The sequence below is a fragment of the Taudactylus pleione genome, unplaced genomic scaffold (assembly GCF_031769625.1).
Source record: "Taudactylus pleione unplaced genomic scaffold, aTauple2 ptg000334l, whole genome shotgun sequence".
NCBI classification, from domain to species: Eukaryota; Metazoa; Chordata; class Amphibia; order Anura; family Myobatrachidae; genus Taudactylus; species Taudactylus pleione.
This window is the reverse complement of record NW_028284735.1, coordinates 4,853,873-4,871,194: the sequence shown is the minus strand read 5'-3', so window position 1 is coordinate 4,871,194 and position 17,322 is coordinate 4,853,873. Positions and strand designations below refer to the sequence as shown.

Below are 17,322 nucleotides of genomic sequence, written 5' to 3'. Positions count from 1 at the left end.
ATGACCGGCAGCGCTGTCTCTCCATGTCTGCCTGTTAGTGCACCAGCTGTAATCAGCTGGCGGGCTGGCACCAAATCAACACCACTGACACCTGGGCTCACTTCGGCGGCCCTGAATGGACTGGTCCACCTTGTGTGCATGACTTGGTGCAGGGGGAGTGTCGGGCCACAGAAGCAGCTCGGGCACCATAGCAGCCGCACCCCTTGTACCCACGGTTGTTACGCCACTATTTGCATGCATGTTAGCAAACAGTGGGGTCCTTTTGGAATGGGGTTATAGGTGAAGACACTGTAAACAAATAAAGGCTGCAGGTGTACTTCAGGGTCCAGTCTTCAACCCAAGCAAAGCCGGGTATCCCAGCTACAGTAATTTAAAAGCAAAGACAAATTTAGTTGTATTAAGGAGAAAGAGAATTACATCTAAATCCAATGGAGGCCATGACATTGATAATCAGTGGGCACACAATGTGAATGGCCCACTTACTGTATAACCAAGGAGACAAATATAAACATATTCCACTCGCCTCACACCTCCAACAAGTTTGATGCATATAAATGATGCATCAGAGCTGTAACTAGACTTTTTGCCCTGTGAAAGAGAGAGCATTGGCGCACCCCCCCATCCCATTTTTTAAATAGGGACATAAGATAGTGAAACTGAAAAGGGGTATGGCCTCATGGGGAAGGGCCAGGGAAGAGATAGGGAGGCTAGGAGATGCTGGGGATAAAAGAAGAGGAAGCTACAAGTGATAATGATAATAAACAGGAAAAGTGACAGGCCTGAACTGCGCACCTTGTCCTGCGGTGCCCTGTGCCATGGCACAGGTCGCACTACCCTAGTTACGGCCCTGTGATGCATATACTGTAAATGATGCATATAAGGATATTTAATTACAGAAAGAAGATCCGTATCTTTGTGTCAGCTGCCATTAAAAAGTGAAGTCTACCAGAAGTTTTTAGTTAAAGCAAAAGAGCTTAAATTCATATAGGACAGATACAACACGTATTAACAATACTAAGACAGAATGTAACTTACATGCAGTACAGTCTCATATTCAGTCTCCATGTTCTCTACTTCTTTCTTTAGCTCTGTGATTTCATCCTCTTTCTCTTTTGCTATGCGCTCTGTTTCTTCTTTAAGCATTTGCAGTGCATTCTGGGACTTATCTATGAGAAGGGATAGTCTCAAAAACAAAGAAGAACCTCTGCACTATGTGATAATGGGATATCAGCCTCAATCCCGTATAGATTTTGATTCAATTTTAATATATAGATTTGGGGGTGCTGCCCATGACAAATATTGGGGGTATTAATAAATTATGAGAGAAAGAAAAGAGTTGTCTCAAAGTGGAGCACTTTTTAAAACATAACTTTTAATGTAAATAATTAAAAATTGCGTAATGTTAGTGATATATTGTTATACACCAATAAAAAACAATTGTGCAGATAGTGTGTAATTGGAGAAAAACAATTGAAAATAAAAGAAGAAAAGAAACCTGCTGTGTCCTTGTCAGAGCTTTCCTTAATATTTATTTGAATGTGTGTGTGTGTGTGTGTGTGTGTGTCTGTGTGTGTGTGTGTGTCTGTGTGTGTGTGTGTGTGTTACTTGATATACTGTATTAGTTGTTCTTGTTAGTATTAGTTGAGAACGAGATAAGTCTTACATAATAAGTCTGCATGCAAATAACCTTTCATTTGAATTCCTGTGTTTTTACCAAACCCCATTCAAATATACTGCAGATCTATATCACCCTTGTATCAATGTGTATGGGTTTGTTGTCTGTTTATCAGCTAGTATAATCAGGTACACAGACAATAAACCTATAGACATTCATACAAGGGTGATATTGATGTGCATTATACAGTATTTGGATGGCAGATAAACAGAAATCCAATTGAATAGTTATCTGCATGCAGATTTATTATTTAACACTTATCTCTACTAATACTAACAAGAACAACTAATAAATCAAGTAACACACACATTCAAAATAAATAGAAAGGAAACATTGACAAGGACACAGCGGGTGTCTAGCAGAATAACCAAATCAGAGGACCAAATATTTCTCTAATGATTTTATTTTGTGAAGCATTCTGATCATACTTGTTCACTCTCCTCGAATGTCTGCATATTTTCCACATTTTGGGGATTCTCCTTGACTCTATGGAGAGCAGAGAACCCACCTGGATCCTGCCCACTTCCCTAGTGAACTGAGTAGAGGTATGATGGCCTCACTACCAGTGGCGTGGTGCTCCAATTTTCGCCATAGAGTATAGGGCCATTCTGATTAGGGCAGATCCAGAAAGTCAGCATGTATGTTTTAGATTGAGGTATTAGTACGCAGAAGGTAACGCTCTATTGCCAGGCTCCATAGGAAAAATTGTGGGATCATGGTGATGTCAGTGGATCGGCTCCCAAGTCCCCAGTTCTGCTCTTCTAAGCACAAATAGGGATCAATGTACAATAAAGCCACATATTGTACTTCAGTTTTGAACTGAAAGCGGTTGGTCAATATTAAAATAACTGACAATTCCTGGGACAATTCTTTAAAACCTTGAAACTAGAGGAAGTTGGCAATAATGGGATTTGCAACATACCTCTACCTCTATTTCCTAAAATGGTGTACACCGGTTTTAGATAAGCCCTGGGTCCTAATGAGACAAATGGTTTAGGCATTCTTTCCAACCATGAACATAACTAACAATGACGAAAAAAAACAAATTTGCTATTTACATGTAATACTTCTCAGCCCTTCCTATGGCAGGAAAGATATAACATCATGGACCTGATTCAGAGGTGGGCGCTAATGCCATCATGACCGCGACTCTTTGTGAACTCGCAGTGGCAATAATCTGCAAATGCTAGTTTCAGTCTTTCCCTTATGTATTAGTGTACGCCAAAGTGCGCAAGCCCTGAGCCGCCCACTTTCACTGCTCGTGGATGCTGCAATGCTACCAGTGCGCTCTCCATCGGCACTTGAGTAAGGCCTATAGCTGGAGCACTGTGTACTTCTACCTCTACATATGGCCTCTGTCGCTGCGACTCTGCATTTGGGAACATTGCCACGTTCACTGACATGCCAGTGATACACCCATAACACACCCATGAGGCGTCCTTTTTTGCATTCACTTCAGGCCAGCTCCCAGACACAGCCCAAGAATGTACATGGTTTTGTGTCGCTGGTTCTAATGTCAGCGCCTCGGTACACAGAAGCGGTTTCTGCATACACTCTGTATAACACATGCGCCGTAGGGGTTTTATGTGCATTAGCAAAAAATTGCTCAACTACGCAAACACTGGCATTGCTTCCACCTCAGAGTCAGGCCCTATGGCTCTAACAGTAAGTCTAATACTGGCTACACACTGGGTGATATATCGGCTGTTCAATCGAACTGCCAATATATTGTAAGCGCATTAGCGGGTGTGTAGCCTGATATGTCTGTGAACGATGTCACATAGGCAAACTGATTGGTTAGTGTGTATGCCCTTATCAATCATTAGCTAGGTTGGCTTTTCGGCCAAGTGTGTACCCAGCTTTAGAGCCACTGTGTTGGCTTTCCAGTATTCTTGAGAATCCCAAGCAATGCCAAAGGCGAGGTCCAAGCTATATAGTAAGTGCTGGGACTCAACCACAGCAAATTTAGTAGTCTCAGGGGAGGGAGTACATTTATTCTATAAATCCTTTCACTAGAAATTACCTAACGCTAATTATAAAGGAAACTTAGAATTCCTACCAAGGATTGCAAGTTATGCAAGTTACAGTACTGAGACAATATAACACATAATAATGGTATTCTTGTTATTAGTATTACCTTTTACAGAGAAACGGCAAATATATTATGCACTGGTAAGGATATGGGTCAGAGCTTCGGGCACATTCAGCCTGATTTAGAGATGGACGCAATACTGATGTTTATGCAGTTTAAGTGATAATTGGTAATCCGCGCATGAATCGCACTGTGCATGCGTCATTTCATTTTCATTGTCGCTCGCAGAGTGGCTGTTTTAGTAGGACACCACGCGCTGCCCGATTTCAAAAGGGTAGAATGCGTCCTGCCTTTTGGCAGCACCCCACTAAAACAACCTGGCGGGTGCCGTCCCATCCACATACTGAATGCAGATTGTAGTGTGATATTATTGACTGAATTCACATTGCGAATTCAGGCAATATCACAGGGATTTACTACAAATTCCCTTGCAGGGACAGAGCTTGCGGTATTCACTGTGCCAAAGATTCTGTATCTAGTAGTTAAGTATATTTAATGGTATGACATGCACAGAAGGCATAGCATGTTTCACATTATTGGATTGCATAAAAGATTAACAGAATTGCATACACAATTTTCAGTGAGAGACATTCATGCATGAGGTGAACAAGCCCTCAGCTGGGCGAAACGCGCGTTCTCCGAAACTCTACACATTGCTGGGAGAATCAGTCAGTGAACGAATCGGACTCCCAGAACCTACAATAAGGGAATGGTATCGTATTTATATGCAATGAGTACAGGACCTCCGTGTCCAGTCAGTGAATGAGCTTCACATTGAGCAGTTCTTTTTCATTATGCTTAGAAGATTATTAGGTTTATTGGATACCATGCATATGAATAGTGACTTAAAATACCAATGTGATGTAAACTATTAACTAGCCATGTGGATGTCTCTCACTGAAAATTGTGTATGCAATTCTGTTAATCTGTTATGCAATTCATTAATGTGAAACATGCTATGCCTTCTGTGCATGTCATACCATTAATGATACTTAACTACTAGATACAGAATCTTTGGCGTAGTGAATACAATACCATTTGAATTGTGATTGTTGGATACTGAACATTATAACTAACTAAAGAGTTATGTACAATATTATGGACATTTTATGATGCAACAGCTTATATGAGCATACTGTGATTTAATTATTGTTTGGTGAGGATTCACATAGGGATATGTAATACCAACTAGATGAATATTGGTTAAATATCTTGCTATTGTGGTACCCCCAAGTTTGTTCCCAAATAGGGCTCCCCCAATATTTTTTTTTTTTTATGTATGTACACATAGATATACTGCAGTCCCATTCCACATAATAGGCAGGTATAGTGAACTGTTAGTATGTGCTTTATTGTGCTTGGGCCATTTACTCTGCGTGAACTGTTAGCCGTTACAGCTGGAGAACTACAAGTACCAGCCTAACTTGCATGTGCTTTATTGTGCTTGGGCCATTTACTCTGCGTGAACTGTTAGCCGTTACAGCTAGAGAACTACAAGTACCAGCCTAACTTGCATGTGCTTTATTGGGCTTGGGCCATTTACTCTGCATGAACTGTTAGCCGTTACAGCTGGAGAACTACAAGTACCAGCCTAACTTGCATGTGCTTTATTGTGCTTGGGCCATTTACTCTGCGTGAACTGTTAGCCGTTACAGCTGGAGAACTACAAGTACCAGCCTAACTTGCATGTGCTTTATTGTGCTTGGGCCATTTACTCTGCACGAACTGTTAGCCGTTACAGCCGAAGAACTACAAGTACCAGCCTTACTTGCATGTGCTTTATTGGGCTTGGGCCATTTACTCTGCATGAACTGTTAGCCGTTACAGCTGGAGAACTACAAGTACCAGCCTAACTTGCATGTGCTTTATTGTGCTTGGGCCATTTACTCTGCGTGAACTGTTAGCCGTTACAGCTGGAGAACTACAAGTACCAGCCTAACTTGCATGTGCTTTATTGGGCTTGGGCCATTTACTCTGCATGAACTGTTAGCCGTTACAGCTGAAGAACTACAAATACCAGCCTAACTTGCATGTGCTTTATTGTGCTTGGGCCATTTACTCTGCATGAACTGTTAGCCGTTACAGCCGGAGAACTACAAGTACCAGCCTTACTTGCATGTGCTTTATAGTGCGTGGCCATTTACTCTGCGTGAACTGTTAGCCATTACAGCTGAAGAACTACAAGTACCAGACTGACTTGCATGTGCTTTATTGTGCTTGGCCATTTACTCTGCGTGAACTGTTAGCCTTTACAGCTGGAGAACTACAAGTACCAGCCTAACTTGCATGTGCTTTATTGAGCTCGGGCCATGTACTCTACATGAACTATTAGCCATTACAGCCGGAGAACAACAAGTACCAGCCTAACTTGCATGTGCTTTATCGTGCTTGGCCATTTACTCTGCGTGAACTGTTAGCCGTTACAGCTGAAGAACTACAAGTACCAGCCTAACTTGCATGTGCTTTATTGTGCTTGGCCATTTACTCTGCGTGAACTGTTAGCCTTTACAGCTGTAGAACTACAAGTACCAGCCTAACTAGCATGTGCTTTATTGAGTTTGGGCCATTTACTCTGCATGAACTGTTAGCTGTTACAGCTGGAGAACTACAAGTACAAGCTTGGCCTGCATGTTTTTTTTCCCCACGTTATTCCTCAGCAAAAAGGGAGCGTTAATACAGACTGTATTTCACAGCTATAGACTGCCGCAGCACCATTGATTCAAGCTAGACCAGCAGGTTTCACATTTAGGTCTCTCATTTGTTTTTGTTTTTGGTAAAGTTCTGCAGGAATTGTGGTTCTTGTTGGTTTCACATTGCTTGCCAGCTGGGGTCACCGGTAGATGATGGGGAGGTAATAAATAAATACCTTGTCATTGAATAGTGTAATTAATTTCATTCCATCTGTATATGGTAAATATCTCCTGTCATTTGTTGTTAAATATTAACAAATAATGAAATTGCGTTGCACCTTCCCTCCTGACTGGTCATTGTGTCTGCAAAAGGAGAATTCAGGCTTGCGTCTCTGTCACGGTGTGTCCTATCTGAACACGGGGAAATCGGCCACCGAAGCAATCCGAACACACCTGAACCTGGTGCTAGTGGTGCAGCACTGTATAAACCAGTCAGTACATCACATAAATTTTTGGCGTCGACAAACCGGATACGGAGATTCCACGCAAGTCTACCTTTACAGATACAATGGAGACCAAACAATCATCTCCAAGCAGCAGTTCCTAGGAGGGGACCAGCCTTACTCCTATCACTATGCCTTACTACTTTGGGGCCCCATGGCTACCATGTTATTCCGGTGAAGTGGGAGATAAAGGAACAGGGAGTCTGAAAGACTTTAAAGCAAAACTAAGGTCTATGTTCAGATTATACTCGCTGACTAAAGCACTGAAAGTGGAAGTCCTGATAGGACAATTAAAAGGGTCAGCTTTAAGAGAAGTCACCTCCTGGCCAAATCGTGAAAAGAAGACAGTCGAACAGATATTCGAGAGGCTAACAACAACCTTTGAAAAGAAAACTATGTCAGAGCTGAAGATGCGGTTCTATGCCAGGACACAGCAAAATGGAAAATCACTCCGTGATTATGCCCTTAGTCTTCAGGAGGCGTTGAAGGCCATTCAGCAAGTGAATGAAGATGAAGTGAGAGATGCTGATAAAACCCTAATTGAACAGTTCATGGAAGGCGTGAGGGGAGAACCCATGAAAATCCAGCTACGATTATTGCAGCGGAAAGATCCGGAAACGACCTTCTTGGACTTTAAAGAAACGGCCATCCTTGTTGTAGGTGAAAATACCGGATCAAGAAATGGGGAACGGGACCCAGTAACAGCCTCACCGACACAAAGCAGTCAGAAATTGAAAGTATCCTTAAGCAAACAAGTAGCCGAACTTGCTAAGGAAATACAGTCCTTAAAAGGCGACCAGCAGGAAGATTCGATCGGATGGAGAGCCGAGAGGAGGCCATACAGAGAAAACTGGAGAAACCCAGGACGAAGGCCCACGGTTTCGACCAACAAGGATGCCCAATTTGTCGGCGATGTCGCCAAAGCGGTCATCTGGAACGCGAATGCCAGTCTAAGGCGTTAAACTCCTAAGTCCTGAGGCCGAGGACCAACCCTCAGGAAGAACAGAGACAATAGGTCCACTCTTGGTAGAAGGACAATCCAGAACTACAAATCCACGCAATAATATATTAACAAGCGCAAGAAGAATGCTAGGTCAGGTGGTGTGGTTTAACGTACAATGCGGATATGGTTTTATAAACCCAAATAACCTCACGTTGGATGTGTTTGTGCACTTCACAGCCATTAAGAAGAACCCCAGGAACTACCTGCGCAGTGTGGGAGATGGAGAGATGGTGGAGTTCGAAATTGCAATTGGAGAGAAAGGTGCTAAAGCCATAAATGTGACTGGTCCTGGAGGTGTTCCCGTACAAGGCAGTCGATATGCAGCTCATCGCAACAGGCGTAATCCTAATAACAGAGTGCATCGCAAATGGAGGTCATACAGAAGAAACCACAATGTCCCAACTCAGTCACAGGAACATCCACCACAAGTCCCCAGTGTTCCCACTCCCAGTGAAAGGAAGGAAGTTAAGAAGATAGACAAAGGAGTAGGAACAGACATTGTGTGGTCAGGTATAGAAGACTTGGTGAACAACCTAGATACAGAATTGTCTGCACACAAAGAGATGGTACTTAACCCAGGAATAAGGCAGCACCATGGTACAGATCAACGGCTTCCCTGTCAAGAGCCAATGCATGAGAGCCAACTTAGGGTGAACGACAGAGATGCTGGTATGGCCTCATGCAAACAAACAGAGTTGCTGACAAACCAAGAAGGTCCAGATCGGGTAGCTGACTCATTTGTGACAGAGAGGTCAAGTGTCCCTGCAGACCCGACCATTAGCAATCCAATGGATGTGCTACTGCTCACAGACTTTCCAGTAACATGGAAGAACGTCAACACTGCGGGCCCCAAAGAAACAATTCCTGAAGTCGTCACAGGAGAAGAGGGATCAGACGTTTCGAGAGAAGCACTAAAGGGGTCTTACCTCTTAGATATAGAGACTGAATCTAGTGTTACATGAATATAATTTGTTACGTGAAAACTGCATTGTTACTTTGCAAAACAAACATCATTACTAGAGGTAATATTGTGTAAGACACAAATTGCTACTGAATATTGGGCCTGATTCAGAGCCAGACGCTCTGACCAGAGCGCTCGCTCTGAATCAGGGCCCTCCTCCATTAAAATGGAGCGTCCTCCTGGACGCTCGTATAGCTGTGGGTCACCACCCACAGCATATATGAGCGTCCAAAAAGATGGTCGCGATGGTCTTGACCATCGCGACCATCGTACTTGCGAGGGAAACCCTGCGGTTGGGTTTCCCAGCCACAAGCCCTGGAGTGATTTTTCGCTCTATCAGAGCCAAAATCACTCCCACTGACATCACTAGTGATGTCAGTGGGGCCGGCTTCAGACGGTAGGCGTTCCCATGGGAACGCCTCCGTCTGGCAGGCACGCCCCCGGCACGCCCACCAAAGGGTGCGTGCTGTCAATCAACATCGACAGCACGCCCCCTTTGGTGCGAGACCCCGAGCGATGGAAAGCCCGTCGCTCGCCGGGTCTCGTGCATGCGCATGACGGAGCTCCCTCTGTCGTGCGCATGCGCAGTGGGGAACATCGACCCACTTGCGAGCGTACTGCCGCTCGCGAGTGGGTCTGAATGACCCCCATTGTTTGAAATTGTGAAGGTCAATACGTGAGGACACGTATTATTTTAGGGGGGGAAGTATGTGGTACCCCCAAGTTTGTTCCCAAATAGGGGTCCCCCAATATTTTTTTTTTTTATGTATGTACACATAGATATACTGCAGTCCCATTCCACATAATAGGCAGGTATAGTGAACTGTTAGCCTGTGCTTTATTGTGCTTGTGCCATTTACTCTGCATGAACTGTAAGCCGTTACAGCTGGAGAACTACAAGTACCAGCCTAACTTGCATGTGCTTTATTGGGCTTGGCCATTTACTCTGCGTGAACTGTTAGCCGTTACAGCTGGAGAACTACAAGTACCAGCCTAACTTGCATGTGCTTTATTGGGCTTGGCCATTTACTCTGCGTGAACTGTTAGCCGTTACAGCTGGAGAACTACAAGTACCAGCCTAACTTGCATGTGCTTTATTGGGCTTGGGCCATTTACTCTGCATGAACTGTTAGCTGTTACAGCTGGAGAACTACAAGTACCAGCCTAACTTGCATGTGCTTTATTGTGCTTGGGCCATTTACTCTGCGTGAACTGTTAGCCGTTACAGCTGGAGAACTACAAGTACCAGCCTAACTTGCATGTGCTTTATTGGGCTTGGGCCATTTACTCTGCATGAACTGTTAGCCGTTACAGCTGGAGAACTACAAATACCAGCCTAACTTGCATGTGCTTTATTGTGCTTGGGCCATTTACTCTGCATGAACTATTAGCCGTTACAGCCGGAGAACTACAAGTACCAGCCTTACTTGCATGTGCTTTATCGTGCTTGGCCATTTGCTCTGCGTGAACTGTTAGCCATTACAGCTGAAGAACTACAAGTACCAGCCTAACTTGCATGTGCTTTATTGTGCTTGGCCATTTACTCTGCGTGAACTGTTAGCTGTTACAGCTGGAGAACTACAAGTACAAGCTTGGCCTGCATGTTTTTTTTCCCCACGTTATTCCTCAGCAAAAAGGGAGCGTTAATACTAGGGATATGCAGGCTCGGTTCTACTCGGTTCCGTTCGGATTTTTTTCCCGAATCTTATTGGGTTTCAGCTGTCACGAGTTTTGGATAGCCAATAAGATTCGGTAAAAAAAACCGAACGGAACCGAGTAGAACCGAGCCTGCACATCCCTAGTTAATACAGACTGTATTTCACAGCTATAGACTGCCGGAGCACCATTGATTCAAGCTAGACCAGCAGGTTTCACATTTAGGTCTCTCATTTGTTTTTGTTTTTGGTAAAGTTCTGCAGGAATTGTGGTTCTTGTTGGTTTCACATTGCTTGCCAGCTGGGGTCACCGATAGATGGTGGGGAGGTAATAAATAAATACCTTGTCATTGAATAGTGTAATTAATTTCATTCCATCTGTATATGGTAATATCTCCTGTCATTTGTTGTCAAATATTAACAAATAATAAAATTGCGTTGCACCTTCCCTCCTGACTGGTCATTGTGTCTGCAAAAGGGGAATTCATGCTTGCCTCTCTGTCACGATGTGTCCTATCTGAACACGGGGAAATCGGCCACCGAAGCAATCCGAACACACCTGAACCTGGTGCTAGTGGTGCAGCACTGTACAAACCAGTCAGTGCATCACACTATTAATACCCCTCTACCTTTATAGTTACACATTATATGAGTCTGTAGTATATGTTTATATATGTTACACAAACATTGGCACAAAAATAAGAACCTATGTGTAACAATTAAGGTATGCTCATGCATCACTTTCTTTGAACACTGTATTTTAATAATAAAATGGACTATTCATGGTGTTAGTCCTACATTTATGGCTATGTCCTTTCTTTGACCGAGTGCTGGTGTGATTTACCTTTCCCCACTTTACTACTCCTACAGCCATACATCACTAGATTGCCCAATCTCGTTTGATCTTGGAAGCTAAACAGTGATAGGTCTGGCCAGTACCTGGATGGGAGACCTCTAGAGAATACCAGGTGCTGTAGGTTAGAAGAGGACAATTGGATTAAACATGCACTGGCAGAGCACCATAACCATACCCGTGTTCACTAAATTTGTCTATTATTAACCATTTCCAATTAAAACACATTCATACCTATTGTAATTGAGATCTAATCAATATTTCGCCAGAGGATTTCCTCAAGATCTCAATTTTTCAACAGATCATTACTGTGTATTATTTATCTATCTTGTTCAGGTTGTATGGTACCGCATTATTTTATTGATGCATATTAAAAGCTAAATTTTAAACTACCTTTATCTCTCAGATTTACCAAGAATTGAGATCACAAGCTCGGGTGAGATGACAGCAAACTCTCTGGCCAAATCACTTTTCAAACTCTCCACCTCCTGAGCTGCGAGTTAGCCTGAAACATAAACAAATCAGTGTGATTTGTGTATGTTTCTGCCTTTAATTAGTTAAAAACAGGTTAAATTATAAAACAAAATGACGTGTGCCCCCCCCCCCAAAAGCATAACCAGCCCAGGACTTGTCAGCCTGTCCTGGTACCTAAAATTACGGGAAACAAAACGAGTAGGGTTCCACCGTAATTTAGGTACCAGCACCAGGCTGCAGGGCCAGCCCGGTTTTTAATATAGGGGGCAAAAAAATGCGTAGGGGTCCCCCTATATTTGAAACCAGCACCGGACCCAAAACGATCGGAGTGTAATGCCACAGCCAAGAGACCCTATTACCGGGTCTCCAGGGCCAAAGCATTATCACCCCAAGCCGCTCAGGACAAGCCAGGGACCTCAGGGGAAGTGGGGACCCCCCAAAAAAGGGGTCCCCCCCACTCTCCCAAAACCCCAGGCTTGGTCTGAATCCCGGGGCTCTTCCCCACACCCCTGGGCTGTGGGTACGGGGGTAATAAAGTGTTAATTAGTATTAAACTACTGTATTTTACAGTGGAACTACAGGTGCCAACATGCCTGCCCTTTGGCACTTGTGGAACTACAAGTGCCAGCACCCATACCCAAACTGTAAAATGAATAAATAAATAAAAACAATATACACACCGTATTTAGTACAAGTTTATTACACACATACCTACCTTCTGCCAGATGTTTCTGTCCCCTTGTCCCCGTAGAATCCAATCGGAGTACCTGCAACAAAGATCCTATACTCACCTCCTTCCTCGTTCTGGTCTCCGTAGAATCCAGGAGGGTCTTTGCAAAACAATAACATGCTTACCCGAAACCAAACGGACTAGAATTGGTATGTCTTGTCACACATACCCAGGGCCGGCCCATTACGCCAGGTACACATCTGCGTACGGCGCCAAGCTGTAAGGGCGGCCCCGTCATCTCCTGAGACCCGAGCTATCCCCCACAGCTGCCGGCATTACAATGAGTCACACTGACTCATTATATGCCGCAGTGCAGCCAGCCGCCAGTGCCACAGCCGCTGCCTCTACCCCCAGTGCACAGCTTCTGAGAGTCTGTGCTCAGCTGGATGGGTGGCCGCGCTCTCCTCCGCTCCGCCCCTTTCAACCAACCCCAGCTTCCTCTCTCTCTGGGGCTGGGCTGGACGCCGGGGATCTGACGTCACGATCGCGTGACCGTCCCCGGCATTAAGTGAGGGAAGCAGCTAGATCCCCTTCTGTAGCTTGTCCATGATGACATCAGCCAGTGTCCATTGAGGTCCAAGGAGGAGCCACCATACACACGCTGCAGAAACTTCTGGCCCCAGGTAAGGAAATTGAATTGAAATACCCTGTATGGCTGTCATCCTGTCCCTGTCACCCATTGGTATTTCTCTCCCTGTCACCCACTGCTTTTGCCCTCTCCCTGTCACCCTCACCCTGTCATCACCCTCTCCCTAACATCACCCTCTCCCTAACATCACCCTCTCCCTGTCTCCTAGTGCTCTCGCCCTCTCCCTGTCGTCACCCTCTCCGTCACCTAGTGCTGTCGCCCTCGCCCTGTCGTCACCCTCTCCCTGACATCACCCTCTCCCTGTCACCTAGTGCAGTTGCCCTCTCCCTGTCGTCACCCTCTCCCTGTCACCTACTGCAGTTGCCCTCTCCCTGTCATCACCCTCTCCCTGTCTCCTAGTGCTGTCGCCCTCTCCCTGTCGTCACCCTCTCCCTGTCACCTAGTGCTGTCGCCCTCTCCCTGTCATCACCCTCTCCCTGTCACCTAGTGCATTTGCCCTCTCCCTGTCGTCACCCTCTCCCTGTCACTTAGTGCAGTTGCCCTCTCCCTGTCATCACCCTCTCCGTCTCCTAGTGCTGTCGCCCTCTCACTGTCGTCACCCTCTCCCTGTCACCTAGTGCTGTCGCCCTCTCCCTGTCATCACCCTCTCCCTGTCACCTAGTGCAGTTGCCCTCACCCTGACGTCACCCTCTCCCTGTCACCTAGTGCAGTTGCCCTCTCCCTGTCGTCACCCTCTCCGTCTCCTAGTGCTGTCGCCCTCTCACCGTCGTCACCCTCTCCCTGTCACCTAGTGCTATCGCCCTCTCCCTGTCATCACCCTCTCCGTCACCTAGTGCAGTTGCCCTCTCCCAGCCTCACCCTCTCCCGGTCACCTAGTGCTGTCGCCCTCTCCATGTCGTCACCCTCTCCCTGTCACCTAGTGCTGTGCCCTCTCCCTGTCGTCACCCTCTCCCTGTCACCTAGTGCTGTCGACCTCTCCCTGTCGTCACCCTCTCCCTGTCACCTAGTGCAGTTGCCATTTCCCTGTCATCACCCTCTCCCTGTCTCCAAGTGCTGTCGCCCTCTCCCTGTCGTCACCCTCTCCCTGTCACCTAGTGCAGTCGCCCTCTCCCTGTCGTCACCCTCTCCCTGTTACCTAGTGCAGTTGCCCTCTCCCTGTCGTCACCCTCTCCCTGTCTCCTAGTGCAGTCGCCCTCTCCCTGTCGTCACCCTCTCCCTGTCACCTAGTGCTGTCGCCCTCTCCCTGTCGTCACCCTCTCCCTGTCACCTAGTGCAGTTGCCATCTCCCTGTCGTCACCCTCTCCGTCACCTAGTGCTGTCGCCCTCTCCCTGTCGTCACCCTCTCCCTGTCACCTAGTGCAGTTGCCATCTCCCTGTCGTCACCCTCTCCCTGTCTCCTAGTGCTGTCGCCCTCTCCCTGTCGTCACCCTCTCCCTGTCACCTAGTGCTGTCGCCTTCTCCCTGTCATCACCCTCTCCCTGTCACCTAGTGCTGTCGCCCTCTCCCTGTCGTCACCCTCTCCCTGTCACCTAGTGCAGTTGTCATCTCCCTGTCGTCACCCTCTCCCTGTCACCTAGTGCAGTTGCCCTCTCCCTGTTGTCACCCTCTCCCTGTCTCCTAGTGCAGTTGCCCTCTCCCTGTCATCACCCTCTCCCTGTCACCTAGTGCAGTCACCCTGTACCATTTGTCAGCCTCTCCCTGTCACGTAGTGCAGTTGCCCTCTCCCTGTTGTCACCCTCTCCCTGTCTCCTAGTGCAGTTGCCCTCTCCCTGTCGTCACCCTCTCCCTGTCTCCTAGTGCAGTTGCCCTCTCCCTGTCATCACCCTCTCCTTGTCACCTAGTGCTGTCGCCCTGTACCAGTCATCAGCCTCTCCCTGTCACCTAGTGCAGTTGCCCTCTCCCTGTTGTCACCCTCTCCGTCTCCTAGTGCAGTTGCCCTCTCCCTGTCATCACCCTCTCCCTGTCACCTAGTGCAGTTGCCCTCTCCCTGTCATCACCCTCTACCTGCCTCCTAGTGCTGTCGCCCTGTACCAGTCGTCACCCTCTCCCTGTCACCTAGTGCAGTTGCCCTCTCCCTGTCGTCACCCTCTCCCTGTCCTAGTGAAGTTGCCCTCTCCCTGTCGTCACCCTCTCCCTCTCTCGTAGTGCTGTCGCCCTCTCCCTCTCTCGTAGTGCTGTCGCCCTCTCCCTGTCATCATCCTCTCCCTGTCTCCTAGTGCAGTTTGCCCTCTCCCTGTTTTCACCCTCTCCCTGTCTCCTAGTGCAGTTGCCCTCTCCCTGTCGTCACCCTCTCCCTGTCACCTAGTGCAGTTGCCCTCTCCCTGTCATCACCCTCTACCTGCCTCCTAGTGCTGTCGCCCTGTACCAGTCGTCACCCTCTCCCTGTCACCTAGTGCAGTTGCCCTCTCCCTGTCGTCACCAACTCCCTGTCTCCTAGTGCAGTTGCCCTCTCCCTGTCGTCACCCTCTCCCTCTCTCGTAGTGCTGTCGCCCTCTCCCTGTCATCATCCTCTCCCTGTCTCCTAGTGCAGTTGCCCTCTCCGTCGTCAGCCTCTCCCTGTCACCCAGTGCTGTCATCCTATCCATGTCGTCACCCACTCCCTGTCACCTAGTGCTGTCGCCCTCTCCCTGTCATCACCCTCTCCCTGTCACCTAGTGCAGTTGCCCTCTCCCTGTTTTCACCCTCTCCCTGTCTCCTAGTGCAGTTGCCCTCTCCCTGTCGTCACCATCTCCCTGTCACCTAGTGCAGTTGCCCTCTCCCTGTCATCACCCTCTCCCTGTCACCTAGTGCAGTTGCCCACTCCCTGACGTCACCCTCTCCCTGTCACCTAGTGCTGTCGCCCTCTCCCTGTCATCACCCTCTCCGTCACCTAGTGCAGTTGCCCTCTCCCTGTTGCCACCCTCTCCCTGTCACCTAGTGCTGTCGCCCTCTCCATGTCGTCACCCTCTCCCTGTCACCTAGTGCTGTTGCCCTCTCCCTGTCGTCACCCTCTCCCTGTCACCTAGTGCTGTCGACCTCTCCCTGTCGTCACCCTCTCCCTGTTACCTAGTGCAGTTGCCCTCTCCCTGTCGTCACCCTCTCCCTGTCTCCTAGTGCAGTCGCCCTCTCCCTGTCGTCACCCTCTCCCTGTTACCTAGTGCAGTTGCCCCTCTCCCTGTCGTCACCCTCTCCCTGTCACCTAGTGCTGTCGCCCTCTCCCTGTCGTCACCCTCTCCCTGTCACCTAGTGCTGTCGCACTCTCCCTGTCGTCACCCTCTCCCTGTCACCTAGTGCAGTTGTCATCTCCCTGTCGTCACTCTCTCCCTGCCACCTAGTGCAGTTGCCCTCTCCCTGTTGTCACCCTCTCCCTGTCTCCTAGTGCAGTTGCCCTCTACCTGTCATCACCCTCTCCCTCTCACCTAGTACAGTTGCCCTCTCCCTGTCATCACCCTCTCCCTGTCACCTAGTGCTGTCGCCCTCTCCCTGTCGTCACCCTCTCCCTGTCACCTAGTGCTGTTGCCCTCTCCCTGTCGTCACCCTCTCCCTGTCACCTAGTGCAGTTGTCATCTCCCTGTCGTCACCCTCTCCCTGTCACCTAGTGCAGTTGCCCTCTCCCTGTTGTCACCCTCTCCCTGTCTCCTAGTGCAGTTGCCCTCTCCCTGTCATCACCCTCTCCCTGTCACCTAGTGCAGTCGCCCTGTACCAGTTGTCAGCCTCTCCCTGTCACGTAGTGCAGTTGCCCTTTCCCTGTTGTCACCCTCTCCCTGTCTCCTAGTGCAGTTGCCCTCTCCCTGTCGTCACCCTCTCCCTGTCTCCTAGTGCAGTTGCCCTCTCCCTGTCATCACCCTCTCCTTGTCACCTAGTGCTGTCGCCCTGTACCAGTCATCAGCCTCTCCCTGTCACCTAGTGCAGTTGCCCTCTCCCTGTTGTCACCCTCTCCCTGTCTCCTAGTGTAGTTGCCCTCTCCCTGTCATCACCCTCTCCCTGTCACCTAGTGCAGTTGCCCTCTCCCTGCATCACCCTCTACCAGCCTCCTAGTGCTGTTGCCCTGTACCAGTCGTCACCCTCTCCCTGTCACCTAGTGCAGTTGCCCTCTCCCTGTCGTCACCCTCTCCCTGTCTCCTAGGGCAGTTGCCCGCTCCCTGTCGTCACCCTCTCCCTCTCTCGTAGTGCTGTCG

General features: G+C 47.9%; 1 protein-coding gene across 2 annotated transcripts in view; it reads right to left on the bottom strand.

Moving 5' to 3' along the window:
* Positions 1-17,322, bottom strand: part of DRC12 (dynein regulatory complex subunit 12 homolog) — a 136,058-nt gene that overhangs the window by 22,889 nt on the left and 95,847 nt on the right. For both annotated transcript variants that reach the window (XM_088443802.1, XM_088443803.1), the window contains exon 6: positions 1,036-1,166. In XM_088443802.1, the coding sequence (XP_088299928.1) occupies positions 1,036-1,166 (131 nt within the window). The remainder of the gene's footprint in view (positions 1-1,035; positions 1,167-17,322) is intronic.